Raw genomic sequence first — 23,557 nt, 5'->3', positions numbered from 1 at the left:
CACTGGCAAAAGAGCTTCTTGCACATAAAGTTGGCACATTGTAGGACTATTGGACATTCCCTGTGGTAAGACCTTCCATTGATACCTCTTATCAGGTTCCATGTGATTAATAGAGGGGATGGTAAAGGCAAATCTGGGCCTATCCCTTAGACACAAAGGTATAGAAAAGAAACAATCTTTAATATCTACAATAATTAAATTCCAGCCACGTGGTAAGGCGGAAAGTACAGGGAGACCCCTCTGTACTGGGCCAAATAAGTTCATTTGCTCATTAATGGCTCTGAGGTCATGGAGCAGTCTCCACTTTCCTGACTTTTTCTTAATTACAAAAATTGGAGTATTCCAAGGTGAGGTAGAGGGTTCAATATGGCCTAGTTTTAATTGTTCCTCTACCAGTTGAATCACAGCTTCTAGTTTTTCAGAGGATAGGTGCCATTGAGGAACCCACACTGGGTCCCCTGTTTTCCATGGTATGGGCCGTGCTGCCCCAATGGCCGCTATGGAAAACCCAGACCCTGTCTGTCTTGGTTTCCATTAGGTAAGATAGGCTCTATCCTTCCCTGTTCTTGATGTCCTAACCCTTTTCCTTCTTTATAACCCATCTTTGCCATGATATTTTTTGCTTTAGTTGAATACCCTCCCGATGGGGCGTTTTCATTGGACAAAATAAGGCCCAAATGCTGCATAATATCCCTTCCCCAGAGGTTAACCGGGAGTGGGAGCACATAAGGTATGAATTTCCCTTGCTGTCCTTCAGAGGATTCCCACGTCAAGGCAATGGAGCTTATAGTGGGACATGATTGATAACCTAGGCCCTGTAATGAATGAGATGACTCTGTGGTGGGCCATGCTTTGGGCCACCAATGTGTAGAAATTATACTTTTATCTGCTCCGGTATCAAGGATGCCTTCAAACTCTTTTCCGTTGATCTTAAGGCAGAGCTTAGGTCTATTATTCAAAGATACAACCAAATAGGCAGAATCATTTCCTGAGGAGCCCATTTTCTTTATCTCAGGTCCTGCAGATTTTTCCCTGGTATTATCAGGGAGGAGCAGCAGCTGAGCTATCCTATCTCCTTTACTAATAGAAAAAACGCCTTTAGGGCTTGAGCACAGGACCTGTATTTCAGGGGAATGTTGACAATCCATAACTCCAGGGTGGACTACTAAGCCCTGCAAGGTGAGTGAACCCCGGCCGAGAATAAGGCCCATGGTTCCCGGGGGCAAGGATGGTATAGGCTCCACTGGCACCGGCTGAATACTCATTTGAGGCATTAATAGGAAGTCGGAGGCGGCACGCAGGTCCACCCTTGTGGGTCTTCCTGGGTCGCCTCTCTGACTGCTTTCTGGGTCCTGACAAACCGGTTCCCATATCTTTGAGGGCCCTGGGACTGAGGGCCCGATGACCCGTTTTTTGGCACATAAGCTGATTGACTATCAGGTGGGGGAAGAATTCTGCCCTTTATATCCCTCACAGAGCGACACTGGTCAGCTCTATGATAACCCTTGCCACACTTAGAGCAAAGAGTGAGAGTCCCTCCCTGTTTATCTGGAGCTCTGCAATCTTTCTTAAAATGCCCAGGCTTTCCGCAGTTAAAACATGTCCTCTGATCATTTCTGCCCATGGAGCGGTTCTGAGATTGAAGGATGGCGGCCGCTAAGCCTGCATTGGTGAGAGGTCCCCCAAGCTCTCGACAGACCCTGAGCCAGTCTTGTAAGCCTTTGTTCTTTCTTGGGGCTATGGCCGCTCGGCACTCCTTTGTGGCTTGCTCATAGATTAGCTGTTCTACCAGAGGCGCGGCTTGCTCTGAATCTCCAAAAATACGCTCTGCTGCCTCTGTCATTCTGGCCACAAAATCTGAGAAGGATTCCTGAGGTCCCTGGACAACTTTTGTTAATTGACCAGTGGTTTCACCTGCTCGGGAGAGCGCCTTCCAGGCCCTAATAGCCGTGGAAGAAATCTGGGCATAAGCTCCCCAATGGTAGTTTGTTTGATCAGCAGAATAAGCTCCCTGACCCGTTAACAAGTCAAAAGTCCAATCTCTCTGCTCTGGAGTCAAAGCAGCTGCGTTTGCTCGGGCCTGCGCTTGTGCAGTTTCATGCCAAAGAGCTCTCCATTCCATATATTTGCCCATACTAGGGAGAGCGGCTTTTACAACCGTTTGCCAGTCAGCAGGAGTTAGTGCCATGCCGGCGAGCCTGTCTAACTGCACCAAGGTAAAATTAGCATTGGTTCCGTATTTACGGACCGACTCGGCAAGCTCTTTAATTTGTAAGTATTCTACCGGAGCGTGGACACGCCCACCCTCGGCTCCTTCAAAGACCGGAAATGCCTGTTGTATTTTCCTTTGTTCCTCTCTGGGAATGAATGAGTCTGCGCACTGCCTCTCTGCGCACTGCCTCTCTGCGCACTGCCTCTCTGCGCATCTCTCTGCGCATTGCCTCTCTGCGCATCTCTCTGCGCATTGCCTCTCTGCGCATCTCTCTGCGCAGGGCTGACGCACTACGCAGGGCGGGGACTCCGCATAGGGCGGACCTTGAAGCCGACTGCCCTGAGGCCAATCAGCAAACTGGCCTTCGCCAGCCGCTTTTGGCTTCCTTAACTGATTAGCTAGCACTTTACCTGGCTGGTACCCTTTTTTCTCATAATGAGCTGCTTCTTCCTCCCAGTCTGTTTCTTCAGAGGAGAATTCATCATCTGATTCAGAGCTACCAAGAGCTGGCTCCCCGAGCCCATCCAGCGATGAGCACAGGCTCCTTTTCCTAGAGACCTCCGCTAATTGATCTTTCTTCTTTTCCCTTTTTCCTCTTTTTCTTCTAATCTCTCTCCAGGTATTCCTACCTAACCTTAACTTTTCCTCGGGTTCAAGACCCTTGGAAAGGCCTGTATACTTATTTTGTGTACCATATTTCCTCTTTGCTCCTACTCTCTCTCCCCGCTTTACTTCTGATAGCTTGTCCTGAATTTCCTCTAGAATTTTCAGCCCTATCTTAATCACTTGATAACATGTGAAAAGGAACAAAAGGGCTCCTAACACCAGAAAAAAATTCAAGGCCAAACATATTCCACTTTACTTCTGATAGACTGTCTTGAATTTCCTTAGAAAGTTCAAGACCAGGCTTACCTCGTAAAGCTGTACTCACTGGTACTCTCGTTCCCCAGCTGAAAAGTTCTGAATTCATACAGTTGAATCCTTCTTAACAGTCTGCTTTACGGGAACCTTTATTACCGCGACCCGCAGTTCTGGTTCTGGAATGAGGGATCTTCCTTGCGCCAGTCCCGAGTTTTTTCTCGTCCCGGAATTCGGCACCAATTGTTATTAGACGCGTTCTCACGCCCGGCCAGGAAGAACGCAACAGACCAGAATCTTCTGCGGCAAAACTTTATTGCTTACATCTTCAGGAGCAGGAGTGTAAGAAGCAAGAGAGAGAGAAAACGAAACCCCGTCCCTATTAAGGAGAATTATCCTTCGCCTCGGACGTGTCACTCCCTGATTGGCTGCAGCCCATCGGCCGAGTTGACGTCACGGGGAAGGCAGAGCACATGGAGTGGAGAACCACCCTCGGCACATGCGCAGATTATTTGTTTACCACTTAGAACACAGCTGTCAGCGCCATCTTGTAACGGCGCATGTGGGCGCGGCTCCCAACAGTCTGTTCTGTCTCCTTCCCCTCAGAAACTGTCATCTCACCTGGTCCCAGCATCCACAGAGCCCACACATAGACAGAGTCCATCTGTCTTCCTGTTGGAGTTGGGCCCACTGTACCTCTGAGGTAGTCACCAAGCCCCTGGGTACACTTCTGGGATAAAGACCTTGCAGTCCCCAAAGCCAGTCCGTCCTTAGACATGTTGAGTCACGCAGTTCCTATGCTGGGCCAAGGCCCTCACGGTCAGATCTCCTTCCTGTGACCTTGTTCTGACCTTACCAAGGACAGCGAGATCACCACTCATACCCAGCCTCTGCCAGAAGTGCCCCAAGCTTTATTCTGTTTTCACCAGCTTCCAGTTCTGACAGGGCTGAGTAAAAACAGAAGCCACCATGGTGGCTGCTGCTTAGCTGTAAGCTGTGTGCACCCCCCAACACCTACCTGCCCAGCTTACTGTGCCTCAGGTCCCCCTTCTCTAGAGACAGGCTAAAGGATATGTTCTCCTTCACAGGCTTAAGGTGGGAAAGGCACAATTCCACACGGCCCTCTTCACGCTTCTGGATACAGTGTAGGTCATGCTAATCTTAGCTCACTGAGCTCCGGCTGATGACACTGATGGCAGGGGCCAGCATGAGCAAAATCGAGGGGTATCTCCTGTGTCCGCCCGGAACTCAGGATGCCAAGGGAGAAGAAAGGAGAGGGGAATCAAAAATTAAAGCAGTAGTCGTTCTTGTTAGGGACTGAAGGTTTGCACACCCCTAATTTATACATTGAGGTCATAAGCCCCAATATATAAGCCTTCAGAAGCAAGGCAGAGGGAGGGAGGAAGAACAGCTGGCCATACATCACCCCAGAAAATGGTACCTTCAGTTCAGACTTGTAGCCTCCAGACTGTGAGTTTATCTAAGCTTCAGCCAGGGCTATTCCTTCCAGCAGCTCATGCCAACTAAGGCCACTGCCAGCTCTGCCTTGCTGCCTTTTAACACTTAGAAACGTGAGGAACAGAGGAATCAGGTCCCACAGGAGAGTGGAAATTTCTACTCTTGCATTGCTCTGAGTCTGTGTGGACAGGACAAGCTCCAGTCAAGAAATGACATTGACATTACTCCCAGGGGCCATTACTGATGCTCAGAAGGAGACTTCAAGAACACCTGCTAGTCACAGGAACACTCCTGGCCTCTTCTGTCTCTGGTCCTTTTCCATTGTGGCTGCCACCCAGCTGTAAGACAGCTGTGAGCACAGATGCGGGCAGGCATTTCCACACCTTCAACACACCCTATGTTCTCCACGGGCAGGAGCCCATCCGGCCCACATACAGTGCAGTGTGGATGCATGGGGAGTTAATTCCTTTCAGATGAGCATCCATCCTCCACAGCAGAGGGCATTCTGAGAGCTCTTCCTTCAGGGGCTGCTCAGAAGTCCAGTGACACCAACCCATCTGTGCCAGGCAGGTCTCCCATGACGTGTATTGCGCTGTTGGCCTTCCAGACTTCACGCCTGCAGCCTCCTCAGACAGAGCTCCCAGGCTGTGATTTCAGACACCCAACCTCAGGCCAAGTCCCTTCCCTGTTCTCACCTGAAGAATAACAACACTAACCTAACTACCTGGGAGAGGAGCAGGGGGCAGGGGGGATGGGGTGTCAGTCACAGGAGAACTAAATAAGGGCAAGAAGCCTATAGAATATGCTGTGTGTGTGTGTGTGTGTGTGTGTGTGTGTGTGTGTGTGTGTGAAAGAGAGAGAGAGAGAGAGAGAGAGAGAGAGAGAGAGAGAGAGAGAGAAGCCAAGGTGGTTTCAGTATTGTCCTTGGCAGTGAGATGAACCCACAGAGCCCTGTAGACGGAGACAGTGAGGCTGCTGACCTCATTTACTGCATCTCATTTACTGCACAACTCCATCCCTAGAACAAAGCATCTGGAGAGAGTGAAAACACGGCCAGAAAATCTCCATCTGCCCACCAATGTCAATCAGCCACGCTAGAGAAATAATAAAAGGATTCACTTTTTGTATAGACAAGCACAATTTTGCAAAGCCCACAGAAACTCATTTGGATTATTGTGAAGCAGGGATTTAAAAAAAAACTCTTTGTAAGATGCTGGCTCTCTCTCTCTCTCTGTCTGTCTGTCTGTCTGTCTGTCTGTCTGTCTCTCTCTCTCTCTCTCTCTCTCTCTCTCTCTCTCTCTCTCTGCTTACATATGTGTGACTTCAGGGGTGAGTGTCCCACAGCACCAAAGCATGCATGCAAAAGTCAGAGGACATCCTCAGGTGTTGGTCCTGGCCTTCCACCCCATTTGAGAACAGTTCTCTTTGGGTTTTGTTTGGTTGTTCGGTTGTTTGTTTTTTGTTGTTATTTTGTGTGTTTGTTTTGGGGGGTTGTTTGTTTGTTTGTTTGTTTTTTGCAGCTGTGTATGCCATGGTGGTCTGAGGATTCTGGCTCTACCTCCCATCTTGCCATAAGAGTTCTGGGCTTACAGACATGCATTACCATGTGTGGGTTTGCATGGGTTCTGGGATCCAAACTCAGTTTTAGATGTATGGATACAAGAATTATGCCTGGTGATCTGAGTCCACAGTCTTGACTCCCAAACAGACACATCTCCAAAGATCTCTTTTCATTGCATGATTTCATTTAAACCTTGCTACCTTCACACTCCTTCAGAAATGTCTCCCTTAGCTTGAGGACCTAAATTAGTTATTTGCTAATTTTACATTCTCTGCTAGGCAGTGCCTGTCAGTGCCCATGAGACTTACAGTGCCTTGTAACTGGAGCACAAGCAGTGTCCCCACTGGGTTACAACTTGTTTTGTGCTGCCATTTGTTAGTTTTCAAATCTATAATTTTTTTTGAGGATTCTGTTTGTTTGTTTGTTTGTTTGTTTGTTTGTTTGTTTGCTTGTTTTGTTTCTTTTTACTCAGTCCCTTGTAGCCTGAGCCTGGACTCAAGCTCACTATGTAGCTGCATGAGTTTCTTGTTCTGATGCTGTGATAAAACACCATGACCAAGGCAGCTCATAGAAAAAAACGCTTATTTGGGTTTACATTCCAGGAGGATAAGAGTCTAGCATGGCCACAGGTGCCAGGCATGGTGGTCAGGGCAGGAGCTCAGGGCTCACATCTTGAACCCCAAGTACAAAGCAGAAAGATCTTACTTGGGAGTAGACCAAGACTTTAAGCTCTCAAAGTCCACCCCCAGTGACACACTTCCTCCTTGATGGTGAAAGTGTGAACTTCCTCAAACAGCACTGTCAACTGGGGTGGGGTGGAGTATTCAAACACATGAGCCTACAGAGGACATCTCATTCCAACCACCACAGAAGCCAGGATGACCCTGTCTCCCCTTCACCTGGGCCAGGATTACATGCATGCGCAACCACGCCTTGAAGCCTTGGCAGGTTCTCTATAAAAGATTTGTATATTTTTCAGATTAAGTCAATCAAAAGACAAAATTATCATCCTCCAATTTGCTAATCATTATCCAATTCACTGGCCAGTAAACTGTACAAAGCAATGTATCATGGTGGATCACAAAGGAAAACTGTAGCACTTAACCATTTAAATTATCGAATATTTATACCCATAAAGACATGGGAGACAGACAGGAGGTGAGGTTAAAAACCTGCTAGCTCAGAGACATAATTTTATTTTCTTAACTGTGTACAAAATATCTATTCACAAGCCCAATTCTACAACTACCCTGCTAGCTCTTTAGAAATCTCTTTCTACCTGTGTCATGCTAGCAAGATAGTCTGCATTTCTCTTGAGCTCCTTCAAATCCAAGAGGGCTCCTTAGCTCTCTTTCCTAGACTACTGATTCACCTATGTCCTGCCAGCCACTTCTCTGTGGTTCCTGCAAGCCCAAAGAGCAAATCCCTATCTCTTACCTGGAGCTCCTTCTATGAAGATCTTCCAAGGCAAAAGAGAGTTTGCAAAGGTCCAGTTGCTTTTAAAAGAAGTCTCCAATTCCTCCCCTACACCCTTGGAAGGCTCCAAGCAACTGAGTAGGGGCAGATCTATTTTATCTTTTAGGTTTGGCAGCTCAAGTCTATCCAGCTAAAATGCCTCTGGTTGTAATGCAAAGACCACAAGACCTCTCCCAAGCAACTTGCCTTTCTCCATTCTCTAGCATTCTTATCTGTGGAGGCCTTTAGAGGCACACCAAACTGCATCTCTACAGGGTACACCTAACTGTATCTAACAAACACAATGTCTTTCTAAGCTTGTATATTTTGCTAACAATTAGCTTTTCTGTGTACAATAATCAAATATACTGTTACAGAAAACAACAGTGTGCTGCTGGCTTCTCCACAGTGTGGGCTCTCCCACACCCTCCTACAGACCATGAAGTTCCAGGCCCAGTCACAATAAAATTGTATAAAGCTACATAGAACCTCAACATCTCCTTCTAGACCACCTCTTCCCCTATGTAGGACATCACGACTGTGGATAATGAAGAGACCTTGAGCCTGCTATAGAAGCCCCATGACATCTTGCTCTTAAATACCAGTAGCAGTTGAAAAGAAAAGACTTGAAAGTTCCTATTTTTAGAAGTCCTATTTCCTGCACTGTGCAAATCACAGAGCTCAGAGCATCTCTCTGCACATGATCACAAAGGATCACTGGGAGTGCCCCACATGACGTTCTTTTGCCTTCTTTGCTATGGGAAAGAAGCCTCCAGACCACTCTGGGCTTTGCTCTGCAAGAGGTAAAGAGCATTCAAATAGATAAAATATGGCTGGCACCACAGCACAGAGTCCCAGGCTGCCTGGCAGCTCAGGACAACTAACTAGATCAACTGACTGTACACTTGTTCTGGGGACCAGAAGTCTGAAGTCAAAGTTCCAGCAGAGTCATACTCCCCTGCTAGCTGGTGATGGTGGCCTTAGAGTCTCAGCGCTGTAGACTTCCATTGTCTTGGTACCCTAGCATCCTCAGTACTGTATCCTCAGTGTTCCAGGCATCCTTAGTACTTCCACATCCTCAGTGCTCCCACATGCTTAGTCTTCCATACCCACAGTGTACCTTGGATGACAGCTGCGTCCCCCAACCTCCTCCATGCTTACATTCTCACTGAGCTTCAGCATCCATTCTCTGTGCCTCCTAAGACAAGAGTCAGATGAGCCTGGCTACCCAAGCATGACCACCAGCCCTCACTAGGTGACTGTTTCCAAAGCTCACATTCACAGGTACCACATGATAACAGGTAAACAGTTTAAGCCACAACAGAAGGTTACACTAGACAAATAAAAGGATTATCACATCTCGGGGTAGAATCCAGGGACAGTGTCAGACATCTGACCATTCACTACTGTCCCCATTGAAGCTACTCAGTCCAAGAAGTCCTTGATATCAAAGTAGAGGTCCTTATTTGGGGGGAAAGTTCTAGATTTACTACCTGAGCCATACTAACAAACATCACCCTGGCATCTGTTCTCTGGTCCTGACAGACAATGATGGGGTGGAGGGGTGGTGCTTAAAGATGCAACAACAATGCAGGAGGGGATGCTGGGAAGAGAAAATTCAGGGAATGAGAGAGCCTGGTCCTGGAGCTGTCAGCAAGGACAAGGCTGTGCAGGGAAATTCTGATGAGCTCTGTGCATTGAATTTGCCTGAGAGCTTTAAGGTGAAAGGGGGTAGGGGATAAAGTTTTCCATGTTTTGGAATGGAGATATGCAAACTCTAGACCTGTTTTTACAACATGAATATTGCATTTTGAACTTGGAAGAAAAATTCAAAATACAATGGTTTAGTGTGTGGTTAAAAACCTGGTCACTTTTCTCCTGTATGATTAACCAGTGCTGGCAAACCCATTAAATCACAGCTTCCAAAGACAGGCTTGGGAGCAGCTTGCAGTGTTGCCGAACCCCTCCTGAGCTTGCTGCCTACAGAAGCTGCGATGGCCTTAGCTGCTTTACTTTTCTGCTTAAAAAGAACAATTTCACATGCCCGAGGTGCAGGAGCCGTGTTATTAAGGATGGGGCCTGCTGTGTGTGGAATGGACTGTCCACGGGAGCTATCACCACCACTACCTTTCTCTGTAGGGGGAAGATGGAGGGCAATGAACGCAGAAGCCTCTGCTCTGAAAGCACGCTGTGTGATCTGGCTGCTATGATCTCAGGGGTCTGCTTTTATAAGGGTTAAAATACGGTTCTGCCAACGGCTGGGAGTTTGCAAACGCTTGACTTGGAAATACATCCATCAAGAGGATGTGTGGGTCTCCGCTCTCCTGTCCCACTCAGGGCACCCACATTGTAGATGGTCACATGGAGGTTTTAATGAGGCTTGTTAGGTTCAATCCTCTTTTTACCGATAGAGGCAACTTTGGGGTTAGTAAACTTGCATGTGGGTGACCATTGGCCTCCCTCCAGAAATCCCCAGTGAGCATGGGCCAGGCAAACAGGAGGCGCTCAATGAACCTTCACTGGAATAGCAGTTCTGGTTAGGTGAGCTCTAAGCAAGGTTTGACAGGCTTGGTGCTATGCAGTTTGTCCCTAGCTGGGAGGGGCAGGACTGTATATAGAAGATAAATGGGGGCAACTGTCCGGGAAGATGGATTTGAATGCTGGGCTTGCTTTGCTTTTCTGGGGAGAGGGTAGTGGTTGAGAGACCCAGGTTCTCTCTCAGCCCACTCGGTGACTTCAGAAAGGTTGGTGTGTGTCTCTGGGCCCCTATCTTCCTATTTTTAAACATAGTTTTTGTACAGATTCCAAAGGTCTCTGAAAAGCATATGCCCAGATAGTGGGGCCCATCCATTCAGGGTCAACATCCTAGATGGCCAGCGTCCTAATTCCTGCCTGCCCTTCTTCACAGCCTTCCAAACATTTCTGGGGAAAGCAGATGTCTCCCAAGAGCTGGAGGAGGCCCTGGCCGAGAGCCGCGTGCAAAGGAACCTCCGCCTGGTGTCTGTGCTGGAGCTTCTGAGGGCACCCTTTGTCCGCTGGCAGGTCATCACGGTCATTATCACCATGGCCAGCTACCAACTATGTGGACTCAATGCGGTGAGTGCGCGTGCGCGCGCGCGCGCGCACACACACACACACACCAGCATCAGCACCAAAGAGAACCTGAGGGAGGCCAGAATGTGGGAGGCTAAGGGTGTGAGTGCTGGATGTCTAATTTCAAACCCAGCTCTGTAAGCCTCCACTGAGCTGTGTCTTTGAGCATCTGTGGAACGTGGCTTGTCCTCAGTCCCCAGATCTGTAGAATGGGATAGAAGGATATGGAGCAGACTCACCCACACTGTGTCCTGTCAGCAGCAAGCAAGGCTGTCCTTGCACTGTCACCAGTTGTCCTACTGTGTGTTCCTGGAAATATACAAGAGGCATGGCTCTCAATAAACAGACACAGGAAGTCAAAGGGACAGAAAACTAATGCGTTTTAAGTAGAAGCAGTCTTAGCTCTGCTGGTTTCAGCTTGTTGGAGTCTGAGCTGGGGCCTCCCTAGAGGCCTCTCTCCAATGTCCCAGAAGGTAAAATCCCCAAATGTGGGAAGTGAGGAAGCTGGGTGTGATTGCTTCTTTCTGGGAAATGGAGTGGGATGCCTCACCTCGGGATGTGGTCAGTTCTCCATCCCTGAAGGGATGCAGGCAGGCTTCTGGGCACACAACACAGAGGGAGGGAAGGGTTGCTGGGGGGAGGACCTCCAGGGAGGACCTCCAAGGAACCCAGATGATTTATACCTGCTTGACAAGAGCCCAGCACCTCCTAGTATCATTCAGGTGCCATTCAGGTGGGAGAGGGAGCGATAGCAACGCCGCTGTGCAGAAGCTGGGAAATAGCCACACATCCTGTCAGATTTTACCAACTCTGCCTGGGAAGATCACAGCCACACATCCTGCCAGATTTCAACAACTCTAGATTCTATTTTTGGAAACACCTGTGTAAAATTGAGATCACTTGGTTCAGTAGTCATTTTTGCCTTTTTGCCTTGGTCCAGTTAAGTGAGAAGAACTAAGAGCAATTGGGGAAATCAACAGCTCAGCCTTAGGCCCAGAGTGACCACTGCCCATTCTGCAGGTCCCTCCCCTAGATAAACTCAAGGTCAGGTGTATCAGACTCTCAGTGATGCACTGTTTTCTAAGGCTCACACTTAGAGTCTTAAGGACATGTGGAATCCATGCTCAATGAGGCAGTTAAATGGAAAGCCATGCTATTCATTGCTGGGCAGACCCGTCTCCTCCTCCATTTGTATATTCTGTAATGGATGAATCGTGCTGGCGAACCTTCACGTCCCACTGCACAGAGTTGTGCCAGAAAAACCTGTCTGGTGGTTTGTAGGGTGGTGATCCTTTCTGCCTTCCAAGCTCACGTGCTTTCCCTGAGACAGGACAGAGATCTCCAGACTAACTCAGAGTCCTGGCTTTCCACATCACTGTCCCTGTGAACCTATAGCTGGAAACCTGGGCTGTCTGCTTCCTGTGGCCTGACTGAGCACTCAGCTATGGCCCTGATCAGGTGCACACATTAGCAGTTTGTGGAGCCACAAGCAGTCCTTCAGGCCCCACTGCTATGCACAGAGACACTGAGACATTTCCCAAAGGTTCGCAGCTAGACACTGTATAAAGGAGATCTGAGCACCAATCGTCTGAAACCCAGTTTCTAGGTACTTAAGCCCTAAGCAAAGAGAGTCCTCAGTGTCCCAGTCAGATTATCCCACCTGTGTTGTTCAGGCACCACCTCACCCCTAGGCAGCCACAGAACACATCTCGATTTTATAGACAAAAAGACACGTGCTATTTAGTTGTAAATGCCAGCCGAGAGCCTGACACCCTGGCTTGGTCCTGCAACCTTTTCCTCCACAGCCCAGAGGCCATAGCCAAGAACTAACCCAGATAAAAACAGTAGGTGGCTTTAAAACATGCTCTGTCCCTTCGTTTAGATGACTATGCTCCCTTGGGAAGCACTAGTCAATAGTGCCAGGCTGGCACCTTCCCATTGGTCCCTTTGCTCTGTTCCCACGGAGTCCAACAGGGTGGGGGCATCCTATGTACTTCTTAGCCGAGAAAGACAATGTGGTTTATAGATGGCTCAAGGTCCAATGTGGAGCTTGCCCTGTCAAGTTACACTTGGTCCCATTTTATAGAGAAATCAAATAAGTTACACTTTCTCTGCACCCTACCTGAATCAGCCAGCCCGGGCTGGTGAGAGCCTGCTTCAAAGAACAAGGTGGATGCACCTGGAATGAGACCTGTGGTTGACCTCTGACCTAGACACACATGCACCCACACACACACACCACACACACACACACACACACACACACACACACAGAGAGAGAGAGAGAGAGAGAGAGAGAGAGAGAGAGAGAGAGAGAGAGAGAGAGAGAGCTGTGACAGTCTGGCTAACGACTGAGTTGACTCAGGGCACTTGCCGAGGGCATTTGATGGGCCAGGGCTTCTACTTGGTAACTTGTCTTGTGTGTGGCTGTTTTCAAACCCAGTCTATTTTAGCTGTTTTAGTCCCATGAGACCCTTACTGTGCATATCCTGGCTTGCCACCAAATCTCATGCTTTAAGGCAAAGCTCTTGATAGAACAAGGATGGGCAGGGAAAAACACCATGCTTTTAACTGGGACCTGAGCAGGACACACAGAGAAAATGCCAGGAGGTTCTGCCCAGCAGGGCAGAAGCCTAAGAGAGAAACCAAAAGATATCTAATAAATGAGCAGGCCTTTTCCTCCTAGACCTCAAAACAGAGCCACAGATCACTGTGTGTGGGAAGTACCCACAGCCAGGTAAAGTATACTATAAATGAATCACATCTCGCCAGTGTACGCATTTCTTGATACCACTGGACCTTTAAAAAAAATCACATCACTGACATCCAGAAGTTTCAAACCTCTTGTCCTTGTACGGATTTGGAGGTCAGAGGTCCTCAAATCAAATCAGGCCACAGCCACTCCTGGACACACCAGGAGAAAATCCATTCCCAGCTGTCTTAGGAGCTGCCTCCTCCCCTTGGCTCGTGGCCTCCTTTCTCATCTTCAGAGTCAGCTGCAATGAAGTACGTTTGATTTTTCTCTCCCTCCATCCTCTCCCACCCCTACAACTTCCTCCAACTCTGCCTCCCCATTTCTCCTTCATCTACCATTCACTCAGTCAATCCAGGAAAAACTGCTGCCTCCAGGGCCTGACCATGTTTAGATTCAGACTTGCCGTGTAATCTAAGATTTTCAGATGCTGGGATTAACACAGAGATGTTTTGGAAGGACCATGGGTCCTTCCATGTCCAGCAAGCACGTCTAGGTCAGCATTATCTTGCTCTGGATATTACAGTTTGAATGTGGACTGTCCCTATGTGTTAGGACACATGGCTCCCAGGTGGTGGTGCTGTGTGTGGAGACTGTGGGCAGCTTAGAAGACAGAAGTGACCTCCAGGTCTCGGGTCACAGCCCAGCTTCCCATTTGCTGTCTACTTCTTGATCTGTAAGTCTTAGCTCCACAAATCCCACCATGACAGACCACACTATCTCAAACCACAACCCAACAGCAAACAACAAAAACCGTCCATGTAAGTTACTTCTTACTGTTTGATCACTACCAGAACAGTTACTCATAAGCTGGACAAAGATGAAGCAGGCCAGAATCTCTTAGCCCATGGCCACTGTGTTTATAGACAAGAGCAGATAGAAGAGTTAGGAGCCACAGGTTGCAGTGGAGGGGTCTGTATCATGTACTACAAGAAGAATGAATTCCCTGGTGGCATCTCTCTACTCTGGTGCCATTGCATAGGGAGTGACCCCTGCTTTCTCCTCAGTCCTCTCACAGATAGAATGATTATACAGCATGCTGCCTCATCAAAACACTGTGCCAGGAGCCGAGAGTGAGGCATTAGGGGAGATTCAGAAAGACACCAGCCCTGCCCCTGTGGGGCTCCTCAAGGATAAACCTTTAAGGAGGAGGGCATCACAGATGCCTTCCACAATAGCTGACAACAGAGGCTCTTTTTTTTCTAAAGAGTCTGAATGCCTTCATGGAGAGAACCATCTACAAGGATGCTTATTGTTTGTTATAGGAAGGCTTTTCCTGGTTACTTCAGCATGCTAGAACCACAGCAGTAGGGAACCTGAGACAGCCTGCAAAAGGGGAAGCGAGTGAGGGGAATTGTTCATGCTGACTTGTCGAGATGGGGGGCAGCTCCGGCTTTGATTCCACGACTCTGAGTGTCCCAGGCACTTTCTTCTTTTTCATGAGGGCCTGAAACTGTCCAATCATATCACCTTCAGTTCATACAGAGGTCAAGGTGAAGGCAGTCATCTCCTGCTTCTCGAAATGAAGGTGGGGGCAGGGTGGTACATGGGTCAGGCAGAAGGGGACAGGCAAGCCCTGCAGACCTCACAGGCTCCAGGCTGGGGCTGGGGGTTAAGGGACAACTCCTGCCTACTGCTGTCTAGATGCATTTAGCAAGACGGCTCAGTTCTTTTCAAGACCAGACTACAGTAAACACAGAAGGTCTTGACTTTTAACCTGCCGAGGATGTCCGCAGCTGAGCCACTTCAGGGAGAATGGAAACTAGAGACGTAAGGGGTCATGGAGGCCAGAGAAGCTGAGATGGCATGGGGCTGGAGAGTAGCTTCTACAGGAAAATATACATCAAGTGTTGATGGGAGCTGGAAGCCCTGCCTCCATCTGAGTGGAAGGCACAGAGCCCTGTAGCATTAAAGCCAGGGTGACAAAGAATGTCTCTTAACTGAGTCTACAATATAATTGTGACTGGGTCTGGAAGACCATGACCATCCCATGGTATGAAAAGTCCAGGGATACTGAAGGTTCAGATTGATAGATAGCCTCAGAGCTGCAGGAACTGGGGGGCTAGTGAGATACCGCCTCAGAGCCCTGCAAATATATCAGCCAATATTCATTCTGACAGCGCCTAAAGTCCTACCTTCCCTACTCACTCAGTGGGGACGCAGATAGCACGGGGCAGTGGGTCTTTACTTCGTGTGAAATTAAAACCCATCTCTGCCAACGGATCCAAGAATTAAGACAGTAGCTCATGTGCACCGTGTCTCTGGGTGTTTGGGAGACCCTGTGAAAGCAACCTGTCACTGCAAACCTAACCAGCTTTTGGATACAAGTTAGTCCTGATTCTCTATGCCCTGGGCATGAACAGCTTCCCAAACAAGTGTTTGTAACAAGACATTAGAAACAAGGGCTTCCTCACACAAGTAGGGTAGTATAGCCAGTGCTGTGCCTGACATCAGAGCTGTGGGTGTTAGTGATTCTGCCAAAAGCTACACAGTCCCGATGTTTCTGTATATGAAGGGGTGTGGCCAAGAAACTGCCTGCATAACTGATCTATGATACAGTTAAGGGTTTTGTTGTAGCTATGAGAGAGAGAACAGCCAGGGGCATCGGGGAAGTCTGGAACAGAGAAAGTAGGCTGAACATGGCCAGTAGATTGGACACGACCAGGGTTAGGGAATTGGAAGAGAATGCTGGAGATAGTGGGATAGCAAGAGAATAGAGCATATATATATATATACATATATATATATATATATATATATATATATATATATATGTGTGTGTGTGTGTGTGTGTGTGTGTGTGTGTGTGTGTGTGTGTGTATACACACATATATATGTGCGTGTGTGTGTGTGTGTGTAGGTGGGTGTGTGGAGAGAGGGGCGGTAGAAAGAGAGTCAGTGGAAGCAAGAGAGAGTACTGAGATTAAGAGAGGAGAGAGTGTAGGAGAGTAAGAAGGTGAGTAGTGAGATAGCCTGCTCACAAGGAGAACTAGTAGCTGTAGGGAGGGAATCCTTTGAACTGATGGGAGTTCAGGGTAGGGGAGGTATCTTGAACTTTCAAATATGTAACAGGTACTTGTGATCCTGAAGGAGCCTGGAGGCCAGCGTGGGCTTTCATATGCTGATAGGTACCCAGGTAGCCATGTGTCCTTCATGCCAGAGGTTGTGGAAGTGATCCCTTTTGGCAGATGGGAATCGGTTTCACAAGCTCCTGGGGAACGCTAGCTTTCATCTGTCAGAATCCCTCCTATCATCTAGGTTGAGCTCATTTCCTCATTTCCGGATATTTGAGTTGTGTTTGGGGAATTAGTTTTCTTGGGACCTGACTGTCATGTACAGTTACACAGACATCAAAAACATCCTCTCTACCGTGTGTATTGTTGTAGATTTATCATGGCAGTTTCTACTGGGTCATAATAAAATGTTTTGTGGAGCAGAAACAGTTTCTGATTCTCACAGAGCATTCTTACTTAACCAGCGTTACTTAATGACCCAAGAGGGCTACCGAGGCGCCAACCATCACACTCAGCATCCTGGCCACAGAAAGGAATGTGAGAAAAAATAAAATAAGTAAACATGAGAGCATATCTCTTTGCTAAAGTTTCTCTAAAGGAAGAGGAGGAAGAGGTAGAGGCAGGAGGGTGTGGCTCGTGAGATGGCTGATCCAGTAAAGCTTCTTGCTACCATGGACCTGCATTCAACCCCTGTGCCCCACGTGGTGGAAAGAGAGAACTGCTGCCTACGACTTTTATGACCTCCTCTCCCCCAACACACACACTGGCATCACCCCTGCAATAAATAAATAAACAAGTAAATGGATACTTGTTAAGACTAAAGTAAAACATGAAGCTTTGTGCTGGTCCCACCAATATGTCTGTGGCTACCTGTTCCTAACTGCAAGGCAGTCTGCAAGGAAGCAGGGTCTAGGTGGGCAGGCATCACTCCCAAGAATGCAGGAGTCTGTTAGTGAAAAAGCGTGGGTTGAGGGGCATCATATGGCTACATGGTACAGCTCACCTGTGACTCTGGATTTGGTGGCAAGGTGCAGAGAGAGCCTCACACCTTAGTCTATTGTGGGAAGGAGCTGAGGTCTCTGGATGACCTCTCTGGATCTTTTTTGCATTACAGATCTGGTTCTACACCAACAGCATCTTTGGGAAAGCTGGGATCCCTCAGGACAAGATCCCATACATCACCCTGAGCACGGGAGGAATTGAAACACTGGCTGCTATCTTCTCTGTAAGTCACCAAAGGCTCCTGAGAATGCCATAGAGGCTGGATGGCACACAGGTATCCAAGGGAGCTACTAGGGTTTGCTTCCTGAGGGGGGTGGCCTTGTCAGGGGACCCGGTCTGGATTTGGGAGGGGCTTGTGCTCTATGGACCCTAAGCCCACTTAGGCTCTTCCCTTCTGTATCTCAATTCCTTGGCTATTTTATTTTAAACTCTTCCTAGCTCTGGCTGTGTGATGCTGGACAGTGTGGTCAACCTTTCTGAGCCTTATCTTCTCTCTTGACGAAGCACTCACATCTGTCTTCTTGAGGGAATGTGAGCTGTGCTTCACTCTGTAGATACACAGTACCCCTGGGATTTGTCAGCAATGAAAGAGGTTATGAGCTGACATGTCTGATGTGGCAGAGTATGGGTGCTGACCTAGAAAGAGATGCTTGGTGTCCAGTCTCTCTCGCCAGTCTCCACCACCAAGAGTGATGTCAGCACAAACAGGCAGATTCCCTACCCTCTTGCTGACTTGTCAGAAGAGTCAGTGTTTCTCCTCGCCTTCCTGGATCAGTCTAACAACCTACTTCTTAAAAACGAGTACCATTAGAAATGCAGACGAGTGATGTTCAGGCCCTTTCCTTTTTTTTTTTTTTTCCTTCTGCACACGTTTATTGGGAGAGCTTGATTGCAGAGGCGAAAAGACTTCGAGCCCAGAACTGGGGGTTTTTTTTTTTTGTTTTTTTTTTTAGATTTCTTTTTTTTTTCTTTCCATTTTTTATTAGGTATTTAGCTCATTTACATTTCCAATGCTATACCAAAAGTCCCCCATACCCACCCACCCCCACTCCCCTACCTGTCCACTCCCCCTTTTTGGCCCTGGCGTTCCCCTGTTCTGGGGCATATAAAGTTTGCGTGTCCAATGGGCCTCTCTTTCCAGTGATGGCCGACTAGGCCATCTTTTGATACATATGCAGCTAGAGTCAAGAGCTCCGGGGTACTGGTTAGTTCATTCAGGCCCTTTCCTGACCCGCTTTTTGTTAGGGGGGGGGGGGGAATATTTCAATGCTTTGTTATTTGCGAGTGTCACCAAATTCTGTCTCCAGCTCTAGACTGCACCAATTCCGTTATTAATTCCAACTTTGATCAATAGAACTCAGTCAGCCTGGGTGGGGATAGCGGAGGAAGCAGAAGAGGGCTTGGAGTTTGGCTTTTTGTTTTGTTGCTATAAGAAATCAATACCAACTGTATTGCGAGTAAATTTGTAAAAACCCAGAGAACTTAAAAGAATAAAGGGATTGCCTCTAGTCAAGCGTGAGGGGTGGCCTTGGAAATGCCCACCCATCTCTACTCTGTGTACAGCTTTGTTCTGTGCCTGGGAGGCAGCAGCCCTGTCAACGTCCCAGCCTGGGTCCTCCTATTTTTTTTCTTTTTTTAACAGAGGCTGGTGCAGAATGCTTTCCCTTCTACTATTCATCCAGCCACTTTAATGGGACGCATCAGGTAGCCAGAAAAGTGTCTGTCTGAAAAGTTGCTCTGGTAATGAAGGCTGCATCAGCCTCACAAGGCCTGGGCTCCACTTCCTTTCTTATTCGTCATCCATGGGATGAGGTTGTTGGCATCTCTTCTCAGAACATGGATGGAGCAGGTTCCTGACCCAGCTTTGCTCCTTGTGAGACAGGTGACTCTAGCAAGTTGTTCCATGTCTCTGGGGTTCCCTTGTCCCTTTTATATAAGGACACATCCCTGCCTCACAGACACAGACTAGGGAGTAAACAGATGACACTAAGTGACTGGCAGGGCTAGAGGATGGGGTGTGCTCAGCAGATGCTCACTGCTCTATGGGGACAAGGAAGTCACACCCTGTCACCTGAAGTGAGGAACTTGTCCTTGTGTCCTTGCAAGAGAATTTCCAGGATCTCGATCTCTCTCTCTCTCTCTCTCCCTCTCTCTCCCTCTCTCTCCCTCTCTCTCTCTCTCCCTCTCTCTCTCTCTCCCTCCCTCTCCCTCTCCCTCTCCCTCCCCCTCCCCCTCCCCTCCCCCTCCCCCTCTCCCTCTCTGTGTGTGAGAGTGTGTATGTGTGTGTACGTGTCTCACACACGAGCTTCAGAACTGGATAGCTCTATAATCCCATCCCGATGTCCACTCAACAGCGGGGTGGGCTTAGGGAAATTACCATACATCTCTAAATGGATTTGTGTATTTATAAAATGAGCTTTTAACCCCCTCGACATCTGTGGCAGGAAAACATTAATGGGTCCCAATGTTCCCCAGGTCTGAAGCCACAGGCCATGAGATTGAGTCAGAGGGAACTTCAAAGGTGGGAATGAGGGCTTGGAGATGCACCTGGGCTTCTCTGGGCAAGCAGTGAACCTTTGAAGTGACAAAAGGAAGAGGTGAAAGGTCAATGAACAGCAGGCAAAGGGAACATGTGAGGCAGAAGGGGTGCCGTTGCTGCCTGGCCTGGAAGATGATGAAGGAGTCAGATTAGAGAACCTGGAAGGCCCCAGGGGAAATGGGAAAGCCAGAATAGAGAACCTGTGGTTCCTCAGGGAAATAGGAAAGCCAGTCTTTCCTCCCGCAGAGTCTCCACCCCTAAAACTGTGAGGTTTCCCCTGTGAGATCTGTTCTAGACCGCTGGCTGCCCAGAGCATAAACTATTACCTTTGAGTTGGTTTAAGCTTCTTGTTAAAGTAACAATGAGATACTTTAACTCTGCAAGAAAGAGTTGTCATGGAAACAAAAATCAAAGCCAATGGTGGCTCCTCTCCTCCCCCAAACTCAACCTTCAGCAAGTCCTTTTCCTTTCCCAAAGTTTGTGTGACCTGCTTTTCAGGGCTACACAGACAACTTCATGCAACCCTTCAGGGTAATTGTCTATCAATAAAAGGACGCCCTGGTTTCTGTCCCCACTCCCTTTACTGAGATTTTTGACGGTCTATTAAAATGGCTTCGAGGCCTAATAAAACCTGAGGTAGAAAGACACTTTCGTTCTTTTGATCTGCCGTTAATTTGGGCAGCGGCCATCACTCAGCAGCTTGCTGGCTGTAAATAATTGCCATCTTGCAGAACAGCTGGCTCTCCAGACTGTGTTTTGCGGCTGCAACTGTGCTGTTCAGATGATTGAACTTCCAGCGAGGAAGTGTCATTCACCCATGAGGATGAGGGTCTACCGTGGTCGGGCAGGGGCCATGGGGAGCCAGCTCTGCCTCTGGTGGGAAGCACAGACTGTGTTAGTATTACAAGGCAGGGGGCAGAGTCCACAGCACCATGGTCTTGTCTGTGGCAGCACAGCTTGGAACTGCGCCACAGTGGACTAAACGCAAATCTTTAAGAGTTTCCAAACTTCCCAGGAGTCCTGAGATTTTTCAGTGTTGTGGTCTGCTTTCTCTGTGGCCATGAGGGTGACAGGGCACAACAGGGACTTGTTTGGGCTCAGTGGTCTCCCGGCCCTGCTGTTGGTCATGACCTGGGGCCAGCTTTGGTGCCAAACGCCTAGCTTTTCAGACCCTCGATTTCTTCTTAGGGACTACTACTGGTAGTAACAGATCACACCAACAGGAATTGCTGGAGACTACACTAAGCTCAATGGAGACTCAGTACATGCCACTTAGGATGTGAAACTCACATGCTAACCCGCACCAGTCCCCCGGCACCCCAGTGTGACCTCATTTGGAGACAGGTCATTGCAGGTTTTGTTAGTTAATCTAGGATCAGATTATTCTAAAGTGAGTTGAGGCCCAAATGGTGAGTCTTTATAAGTAGGGAAATTTTAGAAACAGACACCTACAGGGAGACCACCAATGAATATTGGAGTCTCTCTGCTAAAGGACAAGGACACCAGAATGGAGGAGAAGGCCAGGGCAGATCTCAGAAGGCAGAGGAGGGTTGGGGGCAGATGCCGAGAAGGCTGGGGTGGGCCAGAGCAGACCCTGAGAAAGCAGGGGCAGGGCTGAGGCATCACAGGGAGCCAGGCTCTCGATCTTGGAGTTAAAGCTTGGGACAGATGAGGAGCATCCCTGCAGCCTGAGCCCTTCTGTCTGCAACACACCGTTTCTGCAGCTGGGGAAACGAATGTAATCACTGATGGTTGTTTGAGACACAGAACAAAGCATAAAGGGACTCAGCAGAGGAGACACCCCAGCAGGTTAAATCAGAACCAGCCATCTGCTTTGGCCCCACCAAAGCAGATGTGAGCATTTGCAGGCAGCCTCCCCTGAGATGGACCATTCTGAGAATTAGAACCCGTGTAGGAACTTGACACAGTGCTCAGCATTTGCAGACCTGACTGTTCAATGACAGCCATGCCCTCTGAGAGTTCATTCCTGCACGAAAGCAAGATTTGGGTCTTAGAAGATACCCTGTTCTCTGCCCATCCCAGGCTGGGTCTTTTTTGATTCTGATTCCCATGTTCTGATTCTTGCCTGGCTGACTGGATGTTTGACGAAGGTTGCCCCCAGTGAGTGCCTCAGAAGCCTCAGGGAAGTACCATGGGGATAATATCCCAGTTGGGTCCACCTGTTTCTGCTTTTGCATTTTGGTTGAATTATCTTAAGCCTGTTTCAAAAGACACTGAAAAAAAAAATGAAAAGGTTAGCTGCAGGCTGGGAGGCTGTATAAACATCTGACAGGGAGCTTGGGTCCTACATATGTAAAGAACCCTGAGAAATCAAGAAGACCAACTGCTCTCCGAAAGTATTCGAATAGATCTTTACCAAAGAAGATTCTCAAAGGTCATAAAGCACAGGAGAAAGTTCTCTGTGCCATTATCCATTAGGGAAGTTAAAATGCACAAGATCCTGTCATTCACCATAAGAGCAGACAAAATTTAATTTCTGATAATTCCAAATGTTGCCAAGGAAATAGAGTAACAGGAACAAACTCTTACACTGCTAGTTGACTTTAGAGTCATATTACTCATTTAGAGAACATTTTTGACAATTACCTATGCATTCACCGTTCAATGCATGAGTATTTACCCAAGAGAAACAAAATCCATGTCTACATAGAGACCCATATGTTGATGTATCAGAGACTAAACCTAGAAGCAACCCAGTGTCCATCAACAGGTGTATGGAGAAACCAGTTGTGGTATATCCACTGAGTGGAATATTTCTCAACCATGAAAAAGAACGATTCATGTGTATCACACACACACACACACACACACAAATAGGTATCAAAAACGCTATCAAGATTGTAAAATTCTAAAACTGTTCACTTTAAACCTAGTGTTAGAAAGCGGATCAGGGGCTACCTGGGGCTGAGGGAAGGGACATAGGGAGTCTTTTGATGGGTGTGGGAATTTTCTATATCTCGATTGCGGTTATAGTAATAGGGAACAAAATTATAACTCAATAAAGTGAACTTATAAAATTCTACCTGGAACATTTTGCCACTGCTGTGCGCCCAAAGGTCCCAACACACTGAGGGCGGGGGTTGGGTGGGTGGTGGCAGCTTCGAGGGGACCTTACCTTACAGCACAGAGTCCCCAGAAGGCTTCTTAAAGCACCAGAGGCCTGACAGTCCGTTCCCAGTTGACACAAGTAACCTTCCAGAGCAGCTGTTCATCTTGAGTTAGTGTCTTCTTCCCTGCCGGCTTCAGTTCAGGGTAGGAATATCCAGTCATTCTACTCCCTTCAGACAGGCTGCACTTCAGCAGGGCCAGGAGGGGGAGCACACTGATGCCCTGACAGCAGCAGAACCAGAGGGCCGTTTCCTCACTCCCATCTTCCTGAAAGCTGTATCCTCAGGGGGCTTCCTAGACCTACCTTCCTGATGCTGAGACCCTTTAATACAGTTCCTCATGTTCTGGTGACCCCCAACCATTGAATTATTCCATTACTACTTCATAACTGTAGTCTTGCTACTGTTAGGAGTCGTAATGTAAATATCTGATATGCGGCCCCTGTGTGTGTGTAAGGGGGTGGAGGACACAGCCCTCACAGGAC

The 23,557-nt window shown here is 48.1% G+C and overlaps 1 protein-coding gene across 13 annotated transcripts in view; it reads left to right on the top strand.

Moving 5' to 3' along the window:
- The window catches only part of Slc2a9 (solute carrier family 2 (facilitated glucose transporter), member 9), a 153,876-nt gene that overhangs the window by 93,806 nt on the left and 36,513 nt on the right, over positions 1-23,557 (top strand). For 8 of the 13 annotated variants that reach the window (XM_006503685.4, XM_006503684.4, XM_011240690.2 and 5 more), the window contains 2 exons: positions 10,453-10,640; positions 17,518-17,628. In XM_006503685.4, coding sequence (XP_006503748.1) covers positions 10,453-10,640; positions 17,518-17,628 — 299 coding nt within the window. Of the gene's footprint in view, positions 1-10,452; positions 10,641-17,517; positions 17,680-23,557 lie in introns of all 13 variants that reach the window. The other 5 variants (XM_006503687.4, XM_006503686.4, NM_145559.2 and 2 more) reach the window with 2 other exon arrangements.

This window comes from Mus musculus, chromosome 5 (genome assembly GCF_000001635.26).
Source record: "Mus musculus strain C57BL/6J chromosome 5, GRCm38.p6 C57BL/6J".
Taxonomy (NCBI): Eukaryota; Metazoa; Chordata; class Mammalia; order Rodentia; family Muridae; genus Mus; species Mus musculus.
Note: the sequence above shows the minus strand (reverse complement) of the source record. Positions and strands in the feature narration are given on the sequence as shown.